Raw genomic sequence first — 21,491 nt, 5'->3', positions numbered from 1 at the left:
CCCGTCCCCCTCCCTCCCCCTCCCTCCCCCCGTCCCCCTCCCTCCCCCTCCCTCCCCCTCCCTCCCTCCCTCCCCCTCCCTCCCTCCCTCCCCCTCCCTCCCTCCCTCCTTCCCCCTCCCCCTCCCCCTCCCTCCCTGTAACGCACCAGAGACGTTGACGTAAACTGGTTTCCTGGACAACGCCCGTGATTGACTTGGCATGAGGGGCGGGGCCTTAGCAGTGGCTCTGAGCCAGATCTGGTAGGAACGTGGAGCAAGATATTTCCAGTCTCCAGCACCCACAGGTTGGACTGGGGAACTAACACAGACCTTGGAGCCAGATTTACTGGGTTGGAGCCCCAGCTCCACACAGTCGTTCTATGGCCTTAGGCAAACCAACCACTTCACGCTTCAGCTTCCCCATCTGTAAAATGGGTAAAATATGGTGATTACATGAGTTAATGTATGTGAAGCACTTAGAACAGTACCTGGCATAGAAGTTTGCTATTGTAATAAAGGCTACATGACATTATCTAGTAGCATATAGTCTTACGTATATCGAGGCTTCTCATTTTGAAAAGGAGACACAGTCTGAGTAATTATCAGAAGCAAAGCAGGTAGATATTTCAAAGTAAAGTTGTGTACATCTTTCCTTGGCCCAGAGAAGAGCTACAAAGAGAGTATACTGGACGTTGGAAATGTATTATTTTTCCTCTCTAATACGAAGCTAGATTAAAGCCCATTATAGATATAGTATATGTTTTCTTTTTTTTTCTTTTCTTTTTTTTTTTTTTTTTTTTTTGAGATAGAGTTTCGATCTTGTTTCCAAGGCTGGAGTGCAGTGGTGCAATCTCGGCTCACTGCAACCTCCACCTCCTGGGTTCAAGCGATTCTCCTGCCTCAGCCTCCAGAGTAGCTGGGACTACAGGCGTCTGCCACCACACCCGGCTAATTTTTGTATTTTTAGTAGAGACGGGTTTCACCATGTTGGCCAGGCTGGTCTATATTCTTTTTGTTCCTACTTTTGCCATAACAGATCCTGCCCTGATGTCTTGTTGCCTGTAGAACACTGTTGTTCAGCCCCAAGAAATCAATTACATAACAGTGAAGAGAGAAACCCATTGTTTAATTGCAGTCACGTTTATTTGCAGTTTCTATACACACTTTCTAGGTAATTAAACTTTTCTGATACATTTTTTTGAGAGGGGTTCACAATGAAACTGTCACCGTTTTTACTAAAAATAAATACAAGACTTAAAGTTTGCACAGCTCTAAAATATACAAAGGCTTGGATTGAATGTAAACGTTGAAAACATCTTACAAAAGAAACCATCTTTGCAACGATTTAAAAAGTCCGTATTTACAAATATTACAAAAATACAAAATGGATGCAAGTCCATAAACCATTGTCTTTTCGGCCAGCATGAACTGGTTCTAGTACCAAAATAGTTACACTGTAACCTTCTTTAGTTTTAAATCTTTGTTACCATCTAGTTCTCTACGTGCGGCCACTGCAGCAAATGCACTCACTGACCTTTGGCAAGAGCAAACAGCATGTTTTGTTTGCTACAACTAGTCCATGTCCTCTACTTAGCCAAAAACAAAACAAAAAAAATCAAAGTAGAATTTTTTAAAAAGGAAAAAAAAATTCCCCTACACAACATAGATATGTTGTATAAACATAAAAGAACAAAAAAATTGCATCAGTGCAAACAACAGAAGTTCAGATTGATGTTCTTCACAATACCTAATGTGTGTACCCTGCTTCAAGATGGCAGTGATGTTAAAGACAGCCCTAAATCTTGGTCTTGTTGGCTATGTAATCAAGCCATGTAGAATATTCCAGATTATTCAGGAACTTCTTGCTTTTTCTTCTCAGTTTGTAACTAAGTACTCTTTTCCACAGTGAATTTTAAATCCATCTTTATTTGGGTTTTTTTTAAATCTATGAAATATAAAATAGAGAAACTCTGCTATAGATTTTTAGAGTAAGCAAAATAAGTAAAACTTTAAGGGTTAGTTCTGTGATCATTACATATAGAAGTTATCTTATTGCCTCACAATTCAAGTCAATATGTATTTTAAAAAATATATGATACCATTACTTAAATTAAGGTCAATAATAAAAAGGTGACATTTTTATTAAAGCCAATTCATGTGTTTTCTATTCAAGATTTAGAATCACTTTTAAAGCCCGCATACCTTTCTTCACACTTAAAAAACCCCAAAAGCCATACTGCAAACGAACTGCTTTTATGAAAATTACAAAAGATCCCCTATTGTGACTGGAAATGACGGTTTCTTATTGAATTTGTCTAAAAACTTTATTTTTAAAATTTTGCAAAGTGTACTTTTCAAATTATGAGACAGATTTATTCATGTTCCCATGTGGTGTCAAATCATGCTGGTTTCTTAACTAATGGGTTCCAATGAGAAATGATGGTCCATTTTATTCAAACCCCAAAACATTTTCTTTTAAGAAAAAGTATAACACTTTGTAAATGTTCAAACCCTTTACCAGGTAGCTTATCTATCCCCATTTTGTGTGTGCGCACACACACTCACACACACACACACACACACACACTCTCCCTCCTCTTATACCCCTCCACCCCCAGCACCCATTTTACATACAAGGATGACAAGAAATTTAGTAACACAGTTTGGTAGTGAAAACAAATAGTAGAAGAAGCCAGACAATATTTTTTCTTTCCAAACAAACAACCAACAGCAATCATATTCCCTATTCTTAATCTGTAGCAGTTTAGAAAGCATTTCTATTGAAAGACAGTATCTTCGTAGACCAGGCTTTCTCCTTCATTTTACATGAATTAATCCGAAATGCAAACCCCCTTCCACACCTCCTACTTTCCCAACTACCACTTGCATAAGCTTAAAGCCAGCAGCTTGTCAATTTCTTGGTAACCTTGGTATGTTCTATCATTCTAATCACATTCTAGTCTTTTATAAGTCAGATCCCTTCTTAATTCTCTCTGCATTCTATGTCTCCCATTCAAAACCTACTGTAAGTACATAGCTGCTTATATTTCTGACATAAGTTTCCAATTTATGTTAAAATCAGAGGTGTAAAAACCATTTGCAGATTTTAACTTGTAACTACATTTTTTTTTCAGTTTTAAGACAAGAAAATTCAAGTAATTTCAAGTAATTCAGCTTGTTTCCCTGCCTTTGTTTTATCAGAGCACCTGCCCTGACATTTCCTCTCCCACCCGCCACCCTCCCCTTTTGCCATCAAGCAGACACTATAGTAAAACCAGACAAAAACTCAGTTGTATGTAGTATTGTGAACCAGAGCTGTTCCCCATTCCCAGTTTAACAATGAATATAAATAATGCATATACACATACCTATTTCCCAACTACATTGTTCACAGTGTCATTTCTGTTAATTTTTAGGTAGCATGAATCTCATCAGCACAGAGAGAAAGCTTCACTGAAAACTCATCACAGGTACTTACTGATTAATCAATAGCTCTGTGGCATGCTTAGGTTTTATTTTTGTTAGTTTACGAAGCTGGAGCTAATTTCTAAACTGTTTAAGGAGTTTAATGATTATAGTCATTAATTATGACTGTTTATGTCCCCAGTAGCCTAATATAAAACATAACCTAAAATTAACTACTGTTTTCCCTACTCATTCTCTTTAAAGCAATCCACTGAAAAAATTAAAATCTAAAGGACACTGTCAAATGCTGTTGTTCAGGGCTTTGTGATGAGAATGATGACTTCTCTCATTGATTAAAAAAAAACCAAAAGCATGCTTTTCATTCTGTCCAAATTATCAAACAAATCACAGCCATGAGTTGCTATTAGCTTGTTTGGTGCTGCAATTTGTCACAAAAATGATTAAGTCTGAATTTATTATTTTTAGTTAATCATATTTCAGTATATGACCTCAAGATTTCCTTTAGTTCACCAGTTTAAAGTTCATATTTGAGGTTTACCACTTAGAAATCATATTGGTGGACATTTAAATATGGCATTTGATATGAAAATGGTATTCACAGAATACAGTTATTACATTTTATTTTTGTGTGTTTTATAAACAGTTGGTGTGCGGTAGATTATTGACCACGTCTACTCATCATTGATAAATCTATTTACACATTTTTATCAAAAATATGGTATTTACATATGTGTAGTTCTTTCTTCTAAATTTTGCTTTAGTTTGTTTTAATGTAAAAAAATACCAAACCTCCAGAGTAATTTCATCTTCTTAAAGAATAATGACAGTAAGGGCTTTATTTTCTGAATAGGCAGCTCTGGGAAAACGTTTTCTAGGTGTCATGAAAGTTATACATTTTTGTATCCTCTATTTTCACAAGGAAGGAGATTGGGTAACTCAAACTACGCTAAAGAAAAACATGAAAGACAGTGCAGCTACTTAAAACATGGAAACTAATCAATAATGTCTAAACCACTTTGTTTACCCAGCACATACTGTATTTAGAAATTCATTCATTACTTAACAGTAATGCTACCCCATCAAGTTGAGACTTCTCCATAGTCCTCTATTCCGTTCCTCCATCCTCATGTGAGTAAGGGTTTTGGCGTTTGCCGGGCAGCCTGGTACAGGCAGTCTATGTTGAGCTCTGGGAGGAGCGGTCATCATGTGGGCTCCCGTCAGAATTTTCTGTCTCTCCCTCGGAGATAGCCTGCATGGGCGTGTTGTATAGCCGGCAGCGGACACTGTAGCGGCTGCTGCTGGCTGCAGGAGGGGCCCGAGAACGTCCAACCCTTGCTGATGCTGAGGTGGCAAAGCTCTTCGAGGAAAAGCCTTCTGCATTAACTCGTGGGGAGCATGGAGAGAGTGGGGACAATGCCTCGGCCCCTTGTGACCCCTGATGGGCATCGTCAGTGCTCTGAGGGGACTCTGTTGTGAGCTCCCCAGGTTTGGGCAGGATGGGACTCTTCAGGATCTCAGTGGCAGACATGCGGTAACTGGAATCTGAACGACTGCCTTTCTTGAGCAGTAACAGCTTAAACTCTTCATTGGATGTGTTGGACTTTTTGGCATTTCGGTATATGAGACCAGGAGACCTCTGGCTGTTTGGAGTTGTCACGTTGCTGCTGGGTGAAGTGATGGAACTGGTGCTGCTGCTGCTACTGCTGGGGGGAACTCTAGATTTGCTTCGAACAGACATGTCCCCAGAATCTTTTCTTCCGAGTACTTTCCTCTTGGATCTTTTGAGAAAAGGAGAAAATGGGCAACATCTTAGTCCACATTTTTTTGAAACTGAAGTATTCAGTCACATTCACACATCTGTTTAAAATGCATTTTGAGTGTGTTCTATATGATGGGATACTAAGCGTTAGGGCTATAGAGATGAAAAGTAAGATGTTCCTTGTCCCTGTGGCACTCATAGTCTGAGAGAAATTATCTGATAACCAGTGGACATAAATTAGGTCCTAGAGATGATTGTTTCAGATAATGGCTAATGTGGAGGCTAAAGGTTCTAGAGGATACTTTGTAAAAGTTTAAGAAACTATACTGCTAACAGGTGAGTGCAGTGGCTCATACCTGTAATCCCAGTACTTTGGGAGGCTGAGACAGGCAGATCACTTGAGATCAGGAGTTCGAGACCAGCCTGGCCAACATGGCTCTATTAAAAATAAAAAATTACCTGGGCATGGTGGTACATGGGTGGCTACTGGGTAGGCAGAGGCAAGAGAATGGCTTGAATCCGGGATGCAGAGGTTCCAGTGAACCAAGATTGTGCCATTGCACTCCAGCAGCCTGGGCGATAGAGCAAGACTCCATCTCAAAAAAAAAAAAAAAAAACAAACAAACAAAAAAAAAAAACACAAAACTATACTGCTAACTAAACTATACTTCTGGTTCCAGGTGGGTGAAGGACTGTAACTTTTTCTTATTAACTCTGTCTCTGCAATATAGATGACATGATCTGATGTCTGAGGTTGGCTTCCAAATAATACCAGAGAAATGCAAGTGGATGGAGGTGTGGATGGGACAGCATTGGCCCTAGTTTGACAGTTGATAATCCTGGGTGATGGATATGTCAGCAGACATTAGACTATTCTACCTTTTTAAATCCCTCCATATAAAAACATAATTACATGATGTTTTAAGTCAATCCATCTTGGGCTGCAAATATCATTTCCCACAGCTTCCTAGGAGCATCAGGAGCATATTAAGTGGTAAGCCGCTCTCTGTGGGGAACTGAAATCCAAGACCATCTCTGGAGCTCTTAACGCTTTGTATACTGTAAGCTCTCAAGAAAACAAAATAAATCCTGCTGTGATGTAAATAAACAAGTAAAAAGATAAATAAGTAAACCCTGCACAAAATGCAAGTCTAAGGTTACCAAACTCAATACATCTATTGAACCTTGATACCCATCATCATATTATTGATTTTTTGGGTAAATCTGCAGGCATAAATTTTGTGGATCTTCAGTATAACTCAGTTCCTTGATAAGCATTGGCAGCATGTACCTTCATCAACTTAAAGATTCATATAGTAGAGAAAGTATGAGCTTCACGAGTGTAGACCTGCCTGATTTTGGTTCATAGAAACCTCTGTGGTTGATATCTTGTATATGCCAATGTCTAGCACTGTACTAAACTAGGGCTTTCAAACTAACATTGGCTTTTAGCATCTACCATATTCTAGACACAAAAATGTTATCATCAAAATCAAATACGTGAGTTATAGGTATTCCCATGTGCAATAAGGGAAGGTTTTAACTTACTCAAGATTGCATAGGAAGTGGCAGAGTTGGGATTCAAATCCAGATCTTTCTGACCCCACTGTTTACGTCCTGTCCACTATTCCACATACTAGCATTTGGTTTTTTGGGAGTAACTTTTTAACTTACATAGCTTTTTAACTTACATAGCAGTTTAGTAATTTTTCCTGGGACTGAGGATAAAGTGTGGGGGTGAGGGAAATATAATCAGAGCTTAGACTAGGTATAGGGGTGAAGGAAAAGAAACTAATGATTCATCACTCTCTGAGTGGAGAAGTATGCCTGCAAAGGTATACGAAGAAGGTGTTTCTGATTGACTCCTTTTAAAACAATTGTTGGGCAACAGTACTCCTTTATGAGAGAACCACATCAACAGAAATCAGAAATTCCTATAAAAAGTAGAATTCCAGGAGTAATATATTGTAAGCTGCTTACGGTGTATTTGTTTCAAAAATTATAACTTTATGAGGTAGAAAAGACAATCCCCAAGTTGTTTCTCTTGGGAGTTCCATCTAGTTTCCCAAGGTCTAAGAAGACAGTCGTGTTTGCAAAAGGAGGAGGCATGGCACATCATGATTGGCTAACTCAGCTAGATATAGGTTAGGTCTCCAAGGGCTAGTTCCTGTTCTGTTCTTTGGTCATTAGCTATAAGGAGTAGTTTTGCAAATATGGACCACGGATCACAAGGGCTCATGGGGGCAGACGAAGAAGTGTGCATTTGCAGCATGGACACAAGACTATCCTGGAAAAGCAACCCCGAGGACCTGTATTCATGGAATATGGGCATTAATTTTGGAGATGAAGGCCAGAACTATTATTATTATTTTTTTTTTTTTGAGACAAAGTCCCGCTCTTGTCCTCCAGGCTGGAGTGAAATGGCACGATTTCAGCTCACTGCAACCTCTGCCTCCCAGGCTCAAGCGATTCTCCTGCCTCAGCCTTCTGAGTAGCTGGGATTACAGGCGCTTGCCACCATGCCTGGCTCATTTTTGTATTTTTAATAGAGATGGGGTTTCACCTTGTTGGCCAGGCTGTTCTTGAATTCCTGACCTCAGGTGACCCACCCACCTCAGCCTCCCAAAGTGCTGGGATTACAGGCATAAGCCACCATGCCCAGCTGAGGAATTTAAGTTCTAAGAAGAGAAAAAAACAGAGAGCAAATATTACTTGTTCTGAGCTATAAAATGGGCAGGTACATGTATTGTCTTTTCTCAAACTCGAGACTCTGACCGTTCTGGTGAATCAACTTTGTGTGTGTGTGTGTGTGTGTGTGTGTGTGTGTGTGTGTGTTTTACATTTTATTTTAAATTGACAAATAATTGCATATATTTATAGGGTACAATGTGAGTTTTTAATTTTTTATTTCAATGGGTTTTGGGGGAAGAGGTGGTATTTCGTTACATGAATAAGTTCTTTAGTGGTGATTTCTGAGATTTTGGTGGATCCATGGTGAATCAAGTTCTGTTTGTCTCTGCTGATATATGACTACAGCTTTGATCATATTTTTTAGGTTTGAGAAATTATTTAAAAGTCAGAGATTACACTAGAGTTTGAGCTTTCACCCCAAGTCACTTAACCACAGATTGTTTTCACATAAAAACTTGATCCAGAATGTCTTTTCCTGGGGAAAAATAAAGCCACTCACAAAAGTCTCTCAGTAGAGGTCTATCAAGCTCTACATAAAGATCCTATTTCCCAACTTGCATATCAGTCTACCAACTTGATTTGGAAAAATAATTCTTTGCTTGCTTTTGTTTTTGCTGAATGTATTACAATTACAAAAGGCTTTCCCATATTTGCATTTTCTGAGAAGGATTTGAAGGGGTAAAGCCTTTGTTGTACCTTTTGTTTAGGGGAACTTGGTAATGTTGCCTCACCTGTGAATGACTGCAAATAAATCCTCAGTTGTTCGAGGTTTGTTGGGAGACACGAACACACCCTCTGCTTCAGCTTGGGAGTCTTCACTAAGTGGTGAAATGATGGAGTCATCACTTGGTGATGAATCTTAAAATAAGAACAGAAGAATCTTTAAGAGGAAGTTATCCAGCACATGATTGTACTTCCCTGACTCAGGGAACAAACAAACAAATTACCTTGCTGCCATTTTTTAAAATGAGAGAGATACCTGTTGAAGCTTACTCATCCAATAACAAAAGCTTTTATCTCAACTGTTTTAATAAGTGCAAAGATATAGTGGAGGGAAACCAACACCCAGGGCTGTACCATATTATTGGGAACATAAGAAAGAAAAAAATCTAGGAAGTGCCATGAGACACATTTCCATTATGACAAAATTATCAATGACTGACCTTTCCATGAAGCCTCATCCACATTTCCTTGGGTCTCCTCTGCTTTGCTGTTATCAGAGGCACTTTTGGCTGAAATACCTGAAGCAATATTTTCCTGCTCGGAACATTTTTCAGAGAATGAATTTACAGGTGATATCTCTGATTCATAGCTGATAGTACCAGGCACTTTGTCGTGGTGGCGGCTCATAACAAATTGATGCTTAAGTTGATTGCTTACATCTGTTGCTCTAGTTGGTGAGTTTGACTGAACTGTGATTACATCCACAGATTCAGGTTGTGCAACTTCCTCCCGACCTGCAGAGGGTGCCTTTTGTACCTGTTCTAGGGTTTCATCTGGACGAGCTCCATATTGTATTATTTTACCACCCAAATCATTTGGGGCAGCAGAGACCCTTTGAAATCCTTCTGTGGGAAAAGTACAGTTTTTGGCTGGTGTGTTTTCTGCAATAGGCTCAGTCTCTGTATGCACTGGGTCTTTTGTGACATTTGAATCTATAAGATTGCTACCAGCTGAGGTTACGGTTTCTGGATTGCAGCGATTCTTCACATCAAAAGTAGGGTTTTTTTCTAAATGTAGTTTATCTGGTCCCATCTCAGCTGCAGAAGAGTCTAAAAAGGACAGTATGGTGTCTTCGGTAGAGTACTGATGAGATACTGATTTATTTGCTGTATGCAGCTTAACCTTACCTGGCGACAAGGCAGCTGTTGTAAGCGTGTGTTCTTCTAAATAAGGGAGATCTGTATTGTTGTCTTCTTTTTGCTTAACTTCTTCTGATTTGTTGATGGACCTAAGGTTAACAGATTTCAGGATCGTTGGTGTAATTGCAAGGGATGGTGGAGGATTCGACCTCAGTGTTTCTCCTACTGTGTTCTGCTTATTATGAGTAAAAACATGCAGTGGATGACGGTGGTGGAATGGTTTGTTCAAGACATTATGAAGAGCACTTAGGTCAAGATGGGTAGGAGGTATAATTGGAAGTTCAAGGTCTTTACTCAGTGATATAGTTCCATCTTTTAAAGAGGGTTGCTGTAGTGAGGATTTTCTTTCTGGGACTTTAGGTTTTCTTTTGCTACCTCCAGGAGACAATGGACCTGAAAAGAAAGCTGTAGGGAAAGAGGATGTCGGCGTTTCAGACTGGCTTGAGTAGCCACTTGATGGAGATGCCAAGCCAGCCAGCTTTTCTGGTGAAGCCAGTTTAAACTCATTGTCAACAGAAGGAAGAGATGGGGTGGTGGCTCTTGATTCTGATTGCGATGTTTGGGATTCAGAGCTCTCTGGAGACTTGATGCATTCAATGACTGTGGTACCCGTAGCGGTGCTTGAATTAGATAGAGATCTATAAGGATCATTTGTTTTCAAGTCATTTAGGAGCCAGAGGTCTGCATAGTGAGTGGATTCGGCACCTTCATCTTTGAATGGTGGAATATCCGAAGTGTCTAACTGTGATTCCTTAATGCCATGTTCACTCTGGTTTATCCAAGAAGGTTCCTGCTTGGTGGGAAGATTGGCGTTTTCCATTCGAGAAGGTGTGTTGGCAAAATCAAGAGGCAGCTTCATTTCCCTGGAACTGTGAGACAGGTGCTGACCACTGCTTATCTTTGGTTCTTTCTTCTCAGAAACATCTGCATGTCCATCAGACTTCCTCAATGATGAGCTACGTTTAGGTGGCGTCGGCTTTGCCTTTGGTTTCCTGAAAGAGATGCTTGGTCTTCCCTGCCTCTTGTGGTCTAAGTAGTCCTGCCAGGCACAGTCTGGAAGACCAGGGGGAGCCCCTATACCCTGGCCATTCTCTGGGCCCAGGGCTGCGTAATGACAGACATAGCTCTTATTACCTTTAAGACCACAGTCAAAGTGCATGGAGGTATAGTATCCTTCTGTGTCTACTGAAAAGTGAGAGCTAGTGTCCGCTTTGTCTGATGGAGACTTTTCCAGAAAGCTGTCATAAGTGGCCATGCTTGTGAAGCTTGGGCAGCCCAGGCTGTCTGCTTTGGGACGCTCAGGACTAAAATCCTGGTGGCAGGAGGCATCATGGTGGTGGTGTAGGTAATTCCACTCACTGTCACTTGTGTTGCTGTTGTTGGGATCATCCAGCAGGTCTGCAACAGTGGAGGTAAAGGAGTTTGCTCGGTGGCCTCTCACTTTATCCAAGTGGTCATTGTATTGCTCTGTCACAAAGACACTGGCATCCTCATTGGCATGAGGGGCTGTGTTTAGTGACAACTCCGAGTCACAGTGCGAAGAGCCAGTAAGTGGTGGAGAAGCTGCAGGAGGGATGGTTTCTGAGGTCTGGGAGGGGCATGTGGAGCTGCTCCCACTCCAGTTGCCACTGGATGACTGGTGGTCATCTTTCTGGTCCATGTGGCTGCTGAGGAGGACACCAGCTGTGGAGATGCAATGGACGGGGCTCCCAAACGTGTCTGAGTTGGAGGAGATGTCACAGCTGCCAGAGTCAGCAGCCATTCGGGACAGTCGTGACCTTCCCCTCTCACTTAATTTGTGCTGGGGGCTGTGAAGATGTTGAGAGCAGGCCAGGCCCAAAGTAGGCTGGTGGTCCTGGGCACTTGGGCTGCTTGGAGCCTCACTGCAATCATTAGGGGCTCTTTCATGGTCACCCACAAAAGACTCTCCCTCTTCATATGCTGAGGGTTTGGCACCAACTTTGGGCTCAGCATCCCCACCTCTATTACCTTCCCGGGGAAGGCTCCGAGATCTTGTGCGGTTGCTCACTGCAGGAGTAAACATGGTATCACCTTTGTCTGCTAGGGCAGAAATGTTGCCAGCAGAATGAGAAAGGGAAGCTGCAATGCTTTGACCCCTTTGAGCTCTGATTCTCCTTCTGGAAGGGGCAGCAATCAGGATATCCTCGGTTTGGCACTCAGAGTCCCTGGTTCCGGATCTCCTATTGACAGTGTTGGAGGGGTCTGGGTTTGTGTGCACAATCACATTCCTTTCCCTGGCCACTGGTGATTCATCAGAATCTAGGGCACATGGAAAGCACAGTGAGATATTTTCTATATCAGTAGACTAACAGACATTCTGAGCTACGTCTGCAGGTCTGTGTACTGGTAGGTTAGAGCTATTTGTTCTTATTTATTTTATTTTATTTATTTATTTATTTTTCTATTTTTTGAGACAGAGTCTCCATCTGTTGCCAGGCACCAGGCTGGAGTGCAGTGGCGCGATCTCAGCTCACTTCAACCTCTGCCTCCCGGGTTCAAGCAATTCTCCTGCCTCAGCCTCCTGAGTAGCTGGGACTACAGGTGCATGCCACCACACCCAGCTGATTTTTGTATTTTTAGTAGAGACGGGGTTTCACCATGTTGGCCAGGATGGTCTCGATCTCTTGACTTCATGATCCACCCGCCTTGGCCTCCCAAAGTGCTGGGATGACAGGCGTGAGCCACCGCGCCCGGCCTATTTGTTTTTAAACAGAAAAAAAATCAATGTATATAATTAGGAGAAAGTTAAAATGCTTTAGGGTGTATATACATGCACCCCCTTCATATATGCTTATATATACCAAGAATAGATATACTTTTATGTCTTTTGTGAATTATCCCTCTCTTCATTATCACATTAATTTGCCACAATAAGTGACTACTTTTTAAAACTAAAGTACATTTTATCTTTTTGGCCACTACTCTTCATTTTTATTTTGTAATATAAACGTGATGAAATAAAAATCATAGATCTCATTATTAGAAATGAAAATCTTATTTACAAGAGATGCTACTCTAATAATTTTTCTAAAAACCATAGGCAGAGATATTCTAAACACACTGAACAGAAAAATTGTCACCAAACGTATCATAGTATCAATATTCAGTATTTCATTGCATATGCCTGAAATTTACCTTTTAAAATAATTAATGACATGAAAGCATATCTCTATTAAATTAAGTTACAATTTTCCAAAAAGAAAGCTTTCACTGACTCCTGCTACTTTTTATTCACAATTTCTACCTTAATAAAACTTTCAAAAATCAGCTAAGTATTACATTTCAGCCATAAGACCTGAATGTATATGCCTAAATCTGTAAGGTCAAACCTTCACAGTCAAGAACAGAGAGTTAGAAAGTAATACCACCTGGCTTGCTGAATGCAAAACAAAAACACATCATTTTAAAACCTCTACAAGTTAAAATGTTTAATCGTTTTTCTATTTCATCTGTTTCTTCTATTTCATCTCCCTACCATCTGTACTAGGCACAGGAATGTTAACCATTAACATTTTTTGATACTACACCTATTTCTTGTTGAACTCTTCTGGGGATACCCGAGATGGTTTTCCTTCTCCTCAATTTTCGTCTCCGCTGTAGTACTGATTGTGAATGAACCAGAGAGCAGCGTATACTAGCCTCTCTGTCAAAGCCAACTCCTGCAACCCACAAATAGGCCTCATTAGCCTTTAGAAACGGCAAACAAATTTTCATTTGCTTGGAACACAGTGGTATTTATTGACAGGAAGTAAGGAAAGAGTTTGGGTTAAGCCTGTGAACAAATATAAGGGAACTGTTATTCAGCTCTTATTTAAATTATGCTGCAATACATTAAGCTTTACTTCTAAATGCAGCTCTCCACAACAGCTTGTACTGCCAACAAAAACAAGCAAAGAAGAAAAATCAAAAGAAAGAGAAGAGAAAAAGACTTTAAAAAATCCCTCTCACATAGAAATGACTCCTTAAGGATTTATAACTTTTAGTTACTACTATTTACTGGTCTATTTCTTGGCTCTCTGAACTTGATACCTCTGCATAGTAAATCAGGAGCCAATATGCTAATCTGAATTAGTTCGACTAACATATCCTGACCCATTTATTCATTAAAAGCCTTCTTTGTGAGGTTTTGTTCCCTCCATTTCTTATGGCCCAAACCTTCTCACAATTCCCATGTATGCGCTGCATGTGAGTGTGCGTACATACATGCGCGCACATGCGCGTGCGCACACACACACACATACACACACACACCTCTTTGCTGTGAGGAAACTCAATGGTCTAAGGATTTGTTTTTTTAAAATCATCACCAAACTCTTGTCTACTTTCTTCATTTACTAAACTGGATGCTTTCTGGTATAACACGAGGTGTCTTTTCAATGTAAAATGAACATGCAAGGCAGTCCCCAGTTCTGCACTCAAATGGATCCACTTTCTAAACCAACTGTAAAGCTGGAATTCCCAGTCTTTATGCCATATGTTTTCTTTTGTAAACACAGAGGGCAAACCATGATGTTTGTTAGTTTCTCTCTCCATAATCACATTATCAACATTACATGCAGTCAGTCCCATCAAAACTAGAATGATGAGAGGGGAGATGAGGAACTCAAACTCTTGTCTGAAAAAGCCACCATGGATTTTTCAGAGTGAGCTTTGCCTAAGAAAGCCACAATGCCATGCTTTGGAATTTGGTCACCTCATTATTTATCCTGATTGTTAAGCATGGGGCTGGGTGGTACGTCACATCTTGGTTCAGCTCTATAATGAAAGACTTGAGTTCTGTTTAACATCACAGTGCCAACAGTTTCTAGAACTCACTTTGAAAAATCTGTATGAGATGTCATATGATGAATAATTACGATATTATTGGAGAATTCTTACTAATGAAATTTTTCTTAGTTCCAACCCCAAATTAAAATCCTTCATTCTAATCTTAGTAATTATAGAATGCATGATATATAGACACAGACATTTTGTGTTATGTGGACATCATTAACAGTGTTCTCATTAAAGCTCTTGAAATCAACATCTGATCTAAATTTTAATCAGAGAGTTCCTGAAATAAAGCAGAAGGAAAAAGTGCCCCTTTCTCTCAATCATAAAATAATGGCCCATAATCAGAGCACTAAATTTGAAAACGAGATTTTACTTACAGTGCCATGAAAAAAGCACGTGCTGTTAATAATCAGCGGTTTCCAGAACTGAAAATTAGTTTAAGAGGGTGTCAAAATGATCCATTTTGGCAGCTGAACTCCCCTAATACATCCCATTTAGATTGTGTAGATCAGACAGGGCACTTCTTTAGAATAATTTATCTTACAAGTTGAATAGGTCATCAGGAAAATTAACTCCCAACTCACCACAGGCCCATGAACTAGAACTCCTTTTTCTCAGGAAAAAAATATCTGTCCCAGATATCTGGTCCATTTGCTTCCCTACTTTATGTGAGAGAAATCTGAGTGGGGTTAATAATTGTTTATGCAACATGCATCTTAAGTGACATGCAATCTTTAGTCACATGGTACCAAGATGAAAATCAGTCATAACATGGCTGTTTTGAAATTTTCAGCATACAAATGAGTTAAAATGTAACTATTATTAGAGATGTGAGAAAGCCCAATGGATAGACCATTTAATTTATGTCTTTGAAAGTTAGAATATTTTATAACATTATTTTACTTACAACTAAGATTATTAGATCCAATTCTGGAATTTACAACTGCTGCCAATAAATGTTTCAGAAAGGTCTAGCTATGCCTCCATTCTACCTAGACTGATATTCACACTCTCAGTACACAGAAGGAAGAAAACAGAGAGTGAAAAGAAGACAACCTTCCTGGTTTTAAAATAGAATTCAGCCTTCATCTATATATCCATATATTTTTAGGTCAAAAATCCCCCAAATCAATACAGAAGTTGTAACAGTCTTTTTAAAAGAGCCTACCTTCATCCAAGGAAGCATGAAAACCGATTTTCTAGTTGGTCTGCAGGACCATTACTTGCAGTTTGAGAAGCCTGGGTTTGCTGTTTTCTTTCTTGCAGTGCCACACATCATTATCATATGATTAATCACTGCTGCTTTCTCCATTATTTCAGTTAGCTATGGCCAAAGAGCTATTTGGTGATTTTTTTTTCGAAAAGAAACTGTCCATCATTTACATAACAAGTGGCCCAGTAGAAAACATGTAAATTGATGTTCAAACCTAACAAAAGCGTATTGAACATCTTCTGGGTTGTATTTTGATGAAAAAGGCATTACTTGTTTACAAAGGGTATTCTTAGCAGCACAGATTTTGAACATGTTTAATACACAGAATATTCTGACCCAACTGCCCCTAAGAAAAAAACCAGAATGATACCAGTGACATTGATGGGAATAATGCAGGAAGAAATCACTTGGGCATCTTGTTTCATCTTCTCCTCTGGCGTTGGGAGAGGTAGTGCTTTGCTCCAGTTGGTCTGCTTGTCCAGTGTAGAAGGGATATTGTGTATTGGGTTTTTCGGCCTCTGCCCTAACATGACATCTGTATCTTCATCCTCTGGGGGATGGGACTGCAAACAAAGTACAGTCAGGTTCAGTCATCAAAGTTTATACATAAGCACACATATAAGAAATGTCTTAGTTTAGACAAGAAAAAATGAGATCAGAAATAAGCCTTTAGGACAAAGGAAGAATTCCTAGAAATAGTAAGCCAATGAATTGAAAGTATTATTTCAATAGCCAAGCAACACAGAAGGAAATAAATGGGCTAAATAAACATGCTTCTCAGGTTAAATGGAATTAACAGGAGAGACAAGGTAGCCAGAAATCCCCAAACTTTACACCAAAGAAAACTGAGTCTCTACTCCAATGAAAGACAGATCCACTTTCAAGCTATCTCACCATACATTTCTAGCAACAATTTTGAGATCTCTAGATGACTAGGATCAAAGGAAGAAGATGAGTTAGATGCCTATGAAAAGGTTCAGAAAACCTGGAGTCAGGAGACATTCCAGAACACATCACCTGAAGGACAAGCCAACCTAATCTGAGAAGCTGCATTAAAACATGAGGAGTTAATTTCACTGCAGGACTATGGCATTTTTGAATAACATTTTAAAAATTCAGTTTCACGAACACTGTATGCACGTAGAAAAGCAAAAAAAGAATTTCCCCCCACCAAGGATAGTGGAAAATACACATGCTGTTACTTCCACTAATGGGGGAGGGGGGTGATTCCAGTGAGTTTCTTTTTCAAATTAGGAAAGGTAAAACACTCCTAGTTTATTTTCTTTCATTTTTGTGGTGTGAGACTTTTCCTCCAGCTGTGTAGTTAGGGGCTTTGATTTGTACATGACATTGGAAAATTATCCATCCAAACCTTTGATAAATATCAATATTGTCTAACTTTTATTTCAGGGTTGGACTCCTAGCCTAGATTATTTAAAAGGCTCCATCCCAGTTTTGGTTTCGGGGTTGGGTTTCTAAACTAGATGATTAAAATAATCAGTTTTCACAACTCAACCTAGTTTGATTTATTTTTTACACAATTTGGAGGAAGGTGGGTATCTGTATAAAATAAATATCCGTTGCACTTATCCCAGTAAGACTTTAATAATATTCTGCCCTAAAATTAGGATCATTAAAAAAAAATTTTCCCATCTTTGCTTTGGAAACATCATGCCCTGCTGACTCAGAGGATTTCACCTATTGTCAAATGAACTGTTCTCAAGTCCCCTTAAAGAGCTGATTCCAGAGCCATTTGTCTAACCTCACCCCCAGCATTTACTTACCTTGTCAGAGGTTTCTGCAATTCCCCCTAACACACCCAACAGGATATGACTACCCCCTTGGGAAAAAAGTGTTCGCCATGAACGTTTTAGTAAAATATTGCAACCTTCTTTCTCTCTTCAGCTTTTGTGCAGATTCCCAGCGAAGCGAATAGCTCAAATAAAGTTCGAGAACAAAAGACTTTGTTTCCTAGGTAACTTCCAAAAAGAAAAAAAGTTTGGTGCATGCAGAGAGAGAGAGAGAGAGAGAGAGAGAGAGACGGATTGAGAGAGAGAGAAAGAGGGAGACACTGAGAAAGAATGAGCACTAGAGAGAAGCCCCCGCCACCAGATGTTTCATTTTGTAGGCGATTTCTTCCTTGAATAACAATGGGCTGCAAAGTGACGAAAGGATAGTGACTTGACTACAGGCTCTGACCAGCAGCCAAAAGCACTATTTATTTAATGGTGACAGGGATGATCAGCTGGCAGTGAATCCTTTTGTCTTGTTCTCCTTTTTTCATTTGAGAAGCTGAACATTTACAGTTCTGAGAAATTAAATATAAGACAAGTTGAATTTCTTTCCTCTGCTAGACTATGAAGTCCAAGAGTGGTGTTAGGTGATGCAGTTTGCAGAGTTGGGGGCAGTGAATGGGGAAAAAAGCAAATGGCATGACTGTTTAAGTTATATTCTACTTAATTCAAGTTAGGAAAATACCACTTTTAAAATTAATTTTAAAGAAAAACCATTAGTTAGAAACAAGAAAGTTTTCCGTAAAGTTCAAAGAGGAAAGAAAGGAAGAGTGTCTGGACAGAATGGGATAGGGCCATGAAGGAATGTTCTCAGAACCAATACCTTTCTACTCCATGGGGTCATGTGGCAACACTCAGTGGGGGAGGGCGAACGGGTGCTGTTAAACTATGAACATGAAATGCAAAAAAAGAAAAAATTAAAAACGTGCACACAACACACAGTGTATACTGGTTAGGCCAAATCTATAATACTAATGGAAGAATATACTGTGATACCTTCCTTCCTTCCTTCCTTCCTTCCTTCCTTCCTTCCTTCCTTCCCTCCTTCCCTCCCCCCTCCTTCCTTCCTTTTCTCCCTCCCTCCCTCCCTTCCTTCCTTCCTTTCTCTCCTTCCTTCCTGTCTCTCCTTCCTTCCTTCCTCCCTTCCTCTCTTCCTTCCTTCTTCCTTCCTTCCCTCCCTCCCTCCCTCCCTTCCTTCCTCCTTCCCTCCCTCCCTCCCTTCCTCTCCTTCCTTTCTTCCTTCCTCTCTTTCCATCCTTCCCTCCTGTCCTTCCTTCCTTTCTCTTCTCCCTCCCTCCCTTCCTTGCTTTCTCCCTTCCCTCCATCCTCCTTTCTTCTTTCCTTCCCTCCTTCCTTCCTCCCTTCTTACTTCCCTTCCTCCCCTACCTCCCTCCTTCCTTCTTCATTCATTCCTTCCCTTCCTTCTTCCTTCCTTCTCCTTCCTTCCTTACTACTTCCTTTCTTTTTTCTCCCTCCCTCCCTTCCTCCCTTCTTTCCTCCTTCCTTCCCTCTTACTTTCCTTCCTTTCTTTCTTCCTTGCTTCTTCCTTCCTTCTTCTTCCTCCTTCTGCCTTCCTTCTTACTTCCCTCCCCTCTTCCCTCCTCTCCTTCTCCCTCCCTCCCTTCCTTCCTCCCTTTCTTTCTTCCTTCTTTCCTTCCCTCTCTTCCTTCCTTTCTTCCTTCACCCCCCCTCCTTCCTTCCCTTCCTTCCTCCCACTCTTTTTTCCTTTCTTCCTTGCCCCCTCCCTCCCTCCTTCCCTTCCTTCTTATTTTTTCAGAGGTAGCATAAATGGTGATAAGAGCACAGACTCTGGAGCTAGACTGTCTGAATTCAAATCCTGGCTCTACCACTTATTTTCTTTGGCCAGAGGCAATTCCTCAACCTCTTTAAGGTTAGTTTCCTCATCTGTAGTAGGACAGATAAATAATAGCATTTTCCCTCCAGGGCTGTTTTGAGGATTAAATGAGTAAAGTATATGTAATATACTTGGAAGAATCCTGACACTTAATAAGTTCTATACATTAGTGTCAGCTACTACTACAACAACTATTATTATTATTAATGTACTTACCTTGTAGCTGTGAAATATCTGTGAAAATGTCTTTGCAAACTGTAACTTTGTTATCTTTTAGATTTTAACCCCACTTGCTAATTTGGAAAAGATTGAATTATTTGCTTTCATTCAAGTGATTTTATTTTCCTATGAACTGCTTGGAAGAAAATTATCTACGTATAATTTCCTTCTCCAGACTTGCTTAAAATTTGCTTCTTTCTCCTATTCATAGACCATATTTGGAGACAAGGCTGGTCTCATGAGTGTGTGATCTGTGCAGCAGTCCCACAGGGCCCTGCACTCAGAAGGCCCCCATACTTGGTTTCAGGCTGTGCTATCATTGTCTTGAAATTCTTGAGTAAAAGATTCTTCATTTGCATTTTGCACTGGATCCCACAAATTATATAGCCAGTCCTACTTGGAGAATTATCTGATAACAAGAATCCCTTCTTTAGGATCTACTGAGAAGGTCATGAAACTTTTTAAACTCCAAGCCATATCAGCTTTAGATTCTGCTGCACCTCTATTATAGCACTTATCCTACAGCATGGCTTTAATGGAACAGGAATTGGCCCTGGATGTCTTTTTCGTTTGTTAGATTGTGAATTCCTGGAAGTCAGGGGCCATATTTGATTTTCCTTTCAGTCTTCCATGATGCCAGCAATGTACCACCCTCACTGTAAGAACTCATCAGAATATTTGTACACCTGAATGATATTGGCTCTGTGTGTTTTAGCAGTGATGGGAACCCCAAAGAAAGTGAGAGGCAGCCGGGCACAGTGGCCCATGCCTGTAATTCCAGCACTTTGGGAGCCTGAGGCAGGCAGATCCCTTGAGGTCAGGAGTTCAAGACCAGCTTGGCCAACATGGTGAAACCTTGTCTCTACTAAAAGTAGAAAATTAGCTGGGCATGATGGCACATGCCTGTAATCCCAGTTACTCAGGAGGCTGAGACAAGAGAACTGCTTGAACCTGGGAGGCAGAGCTTGCAGTGAGCCGAGATTGCACCCTGCACTCCACCATGGGTGACAGAGCAAAGTGGGGCATGCTCAAGATCTCAGGAGGAAGCAAATTCCACAAAATCCAAGGGACTTAGCATCTTCATGCAAACAGGTGAAAACAAGTAGAGGAAACTGCCAGTGCCTAGTTCAGGCGTCTCCAAACTACGGCCCGCCACATGCGGCCCCCTGAGGCCATTTATCTGCCCCCCCGCCGCACTTCAGAAAGGGGCACCTCTTTCATTGGTGGTCAGTGAAAGGAGCACATTATGTGGTGGCCCTCCAACGGTCTGAGGGACAGTGAACTGGCCTCCTGTGTAAAAAGTTTGGGGACGCCTGGCCTAGTTATTCTTAAGCCCATGGCAGACAGACGTGTTTTGTGGGGAACACTTAGTGTCTAATTCTATTCTATTTTTCTAAGTTTTAACTGAAAGAGTTGCTCATTAACGTTTAAGCAGAGCAAATGTCTTCTCCCCAGGCCCAGTTAACTTTGATCTAGATCTTATTTAAGACTAACGATTTTGTAGGGTCTATGCCTCCCTCGCTGAAAGTGACCATTTTGACAGATGTGGTATATGTGGTCCCAGTTCAGACATTAACCTGGTTCTCTCCTAAACCTACTCAGCCACAGGCAATGATGTGGAAGTCTCAAGTAAGAAACCAGGGTGTGTAAATGAGAGAGAAAACTCATGTAAGAAAAAAAAAAAAAGGAACCTGATAGCAAAGCTTATATGGAAAAGGAAGCTACTTCAAAGAAGCCAAAAGCTTTGGTGTCTCATGGAAGTATTTTCAAAAAATTACATAGTCAGAAACTGCAGGCCAGCAAACATATTAATGATATTAATGTTAATATATAAATTATGGTAGTTTGTCTTAAGTCTCCTAAGTCAGCTCTCCTGTTGAATACTTTTTTCCAGGAGTGA

The 21,491-nt window shown here is 40.4% G+C and overlaps 1 protein-coding gene across 6 annotated transcripts in view; it reads right to left on the bottom strand.

The window, feature by feature from the left end:
* Positions 1–1,093: 1,093 nt before the first annotated feature.
* Positions 1,094–21,491, bottom strand: part of NHS (NHS actin remodeling regulator) — a 354,624-nt gene continuing 334,226 nt past the window's right edge. For 3 of the 6 annotated variants that reach the window (XM_074391672.1, XM_003924136.3, XM_074391674.1), the window contains exons 4-9: positions 18,341–18,403; positions 16,095–16,287; positions 13,266–13,397; positions 9,019–11,997; positions 8,587–8,713; positions 1,094–5,183 (exon numbers count right to left, since the gene is read on the bottom strand). In XM_074391672.1, the coding sequence (XP_074247773.1) occupies positions 4,580–5,183; positions 8,587–8,713; positions 9,019–11,997; positions 13,266–13,397; positions 16,095–16,287; positions 18,341–18,403 (4,098 nt within the window). In that variant the 3' untranslated portion in view covers positions 1,094–4,579. The other 3 variants (XM_074391673.1, XM_010334897.3, XM_074391675.1) reach the window with 2 other exon arrangements.

Source organism: Saimiri boliviensis, chromosome X (genome assembly GCF_048565385.1).
Source record: "Saimiri boliviensis isolate mSaiBol1 chromosome X, mSaiBol1.pri, whole genome shotgun sequence".
NCBI lineage: Eukaryota > Metazoa > Chordata > Mammalia > Primates > Cebidae > Saimiri > Saimiri boliviensis.
This window is presented reverse-complemented; position numbering and strand designations above follow the sequence as displayed.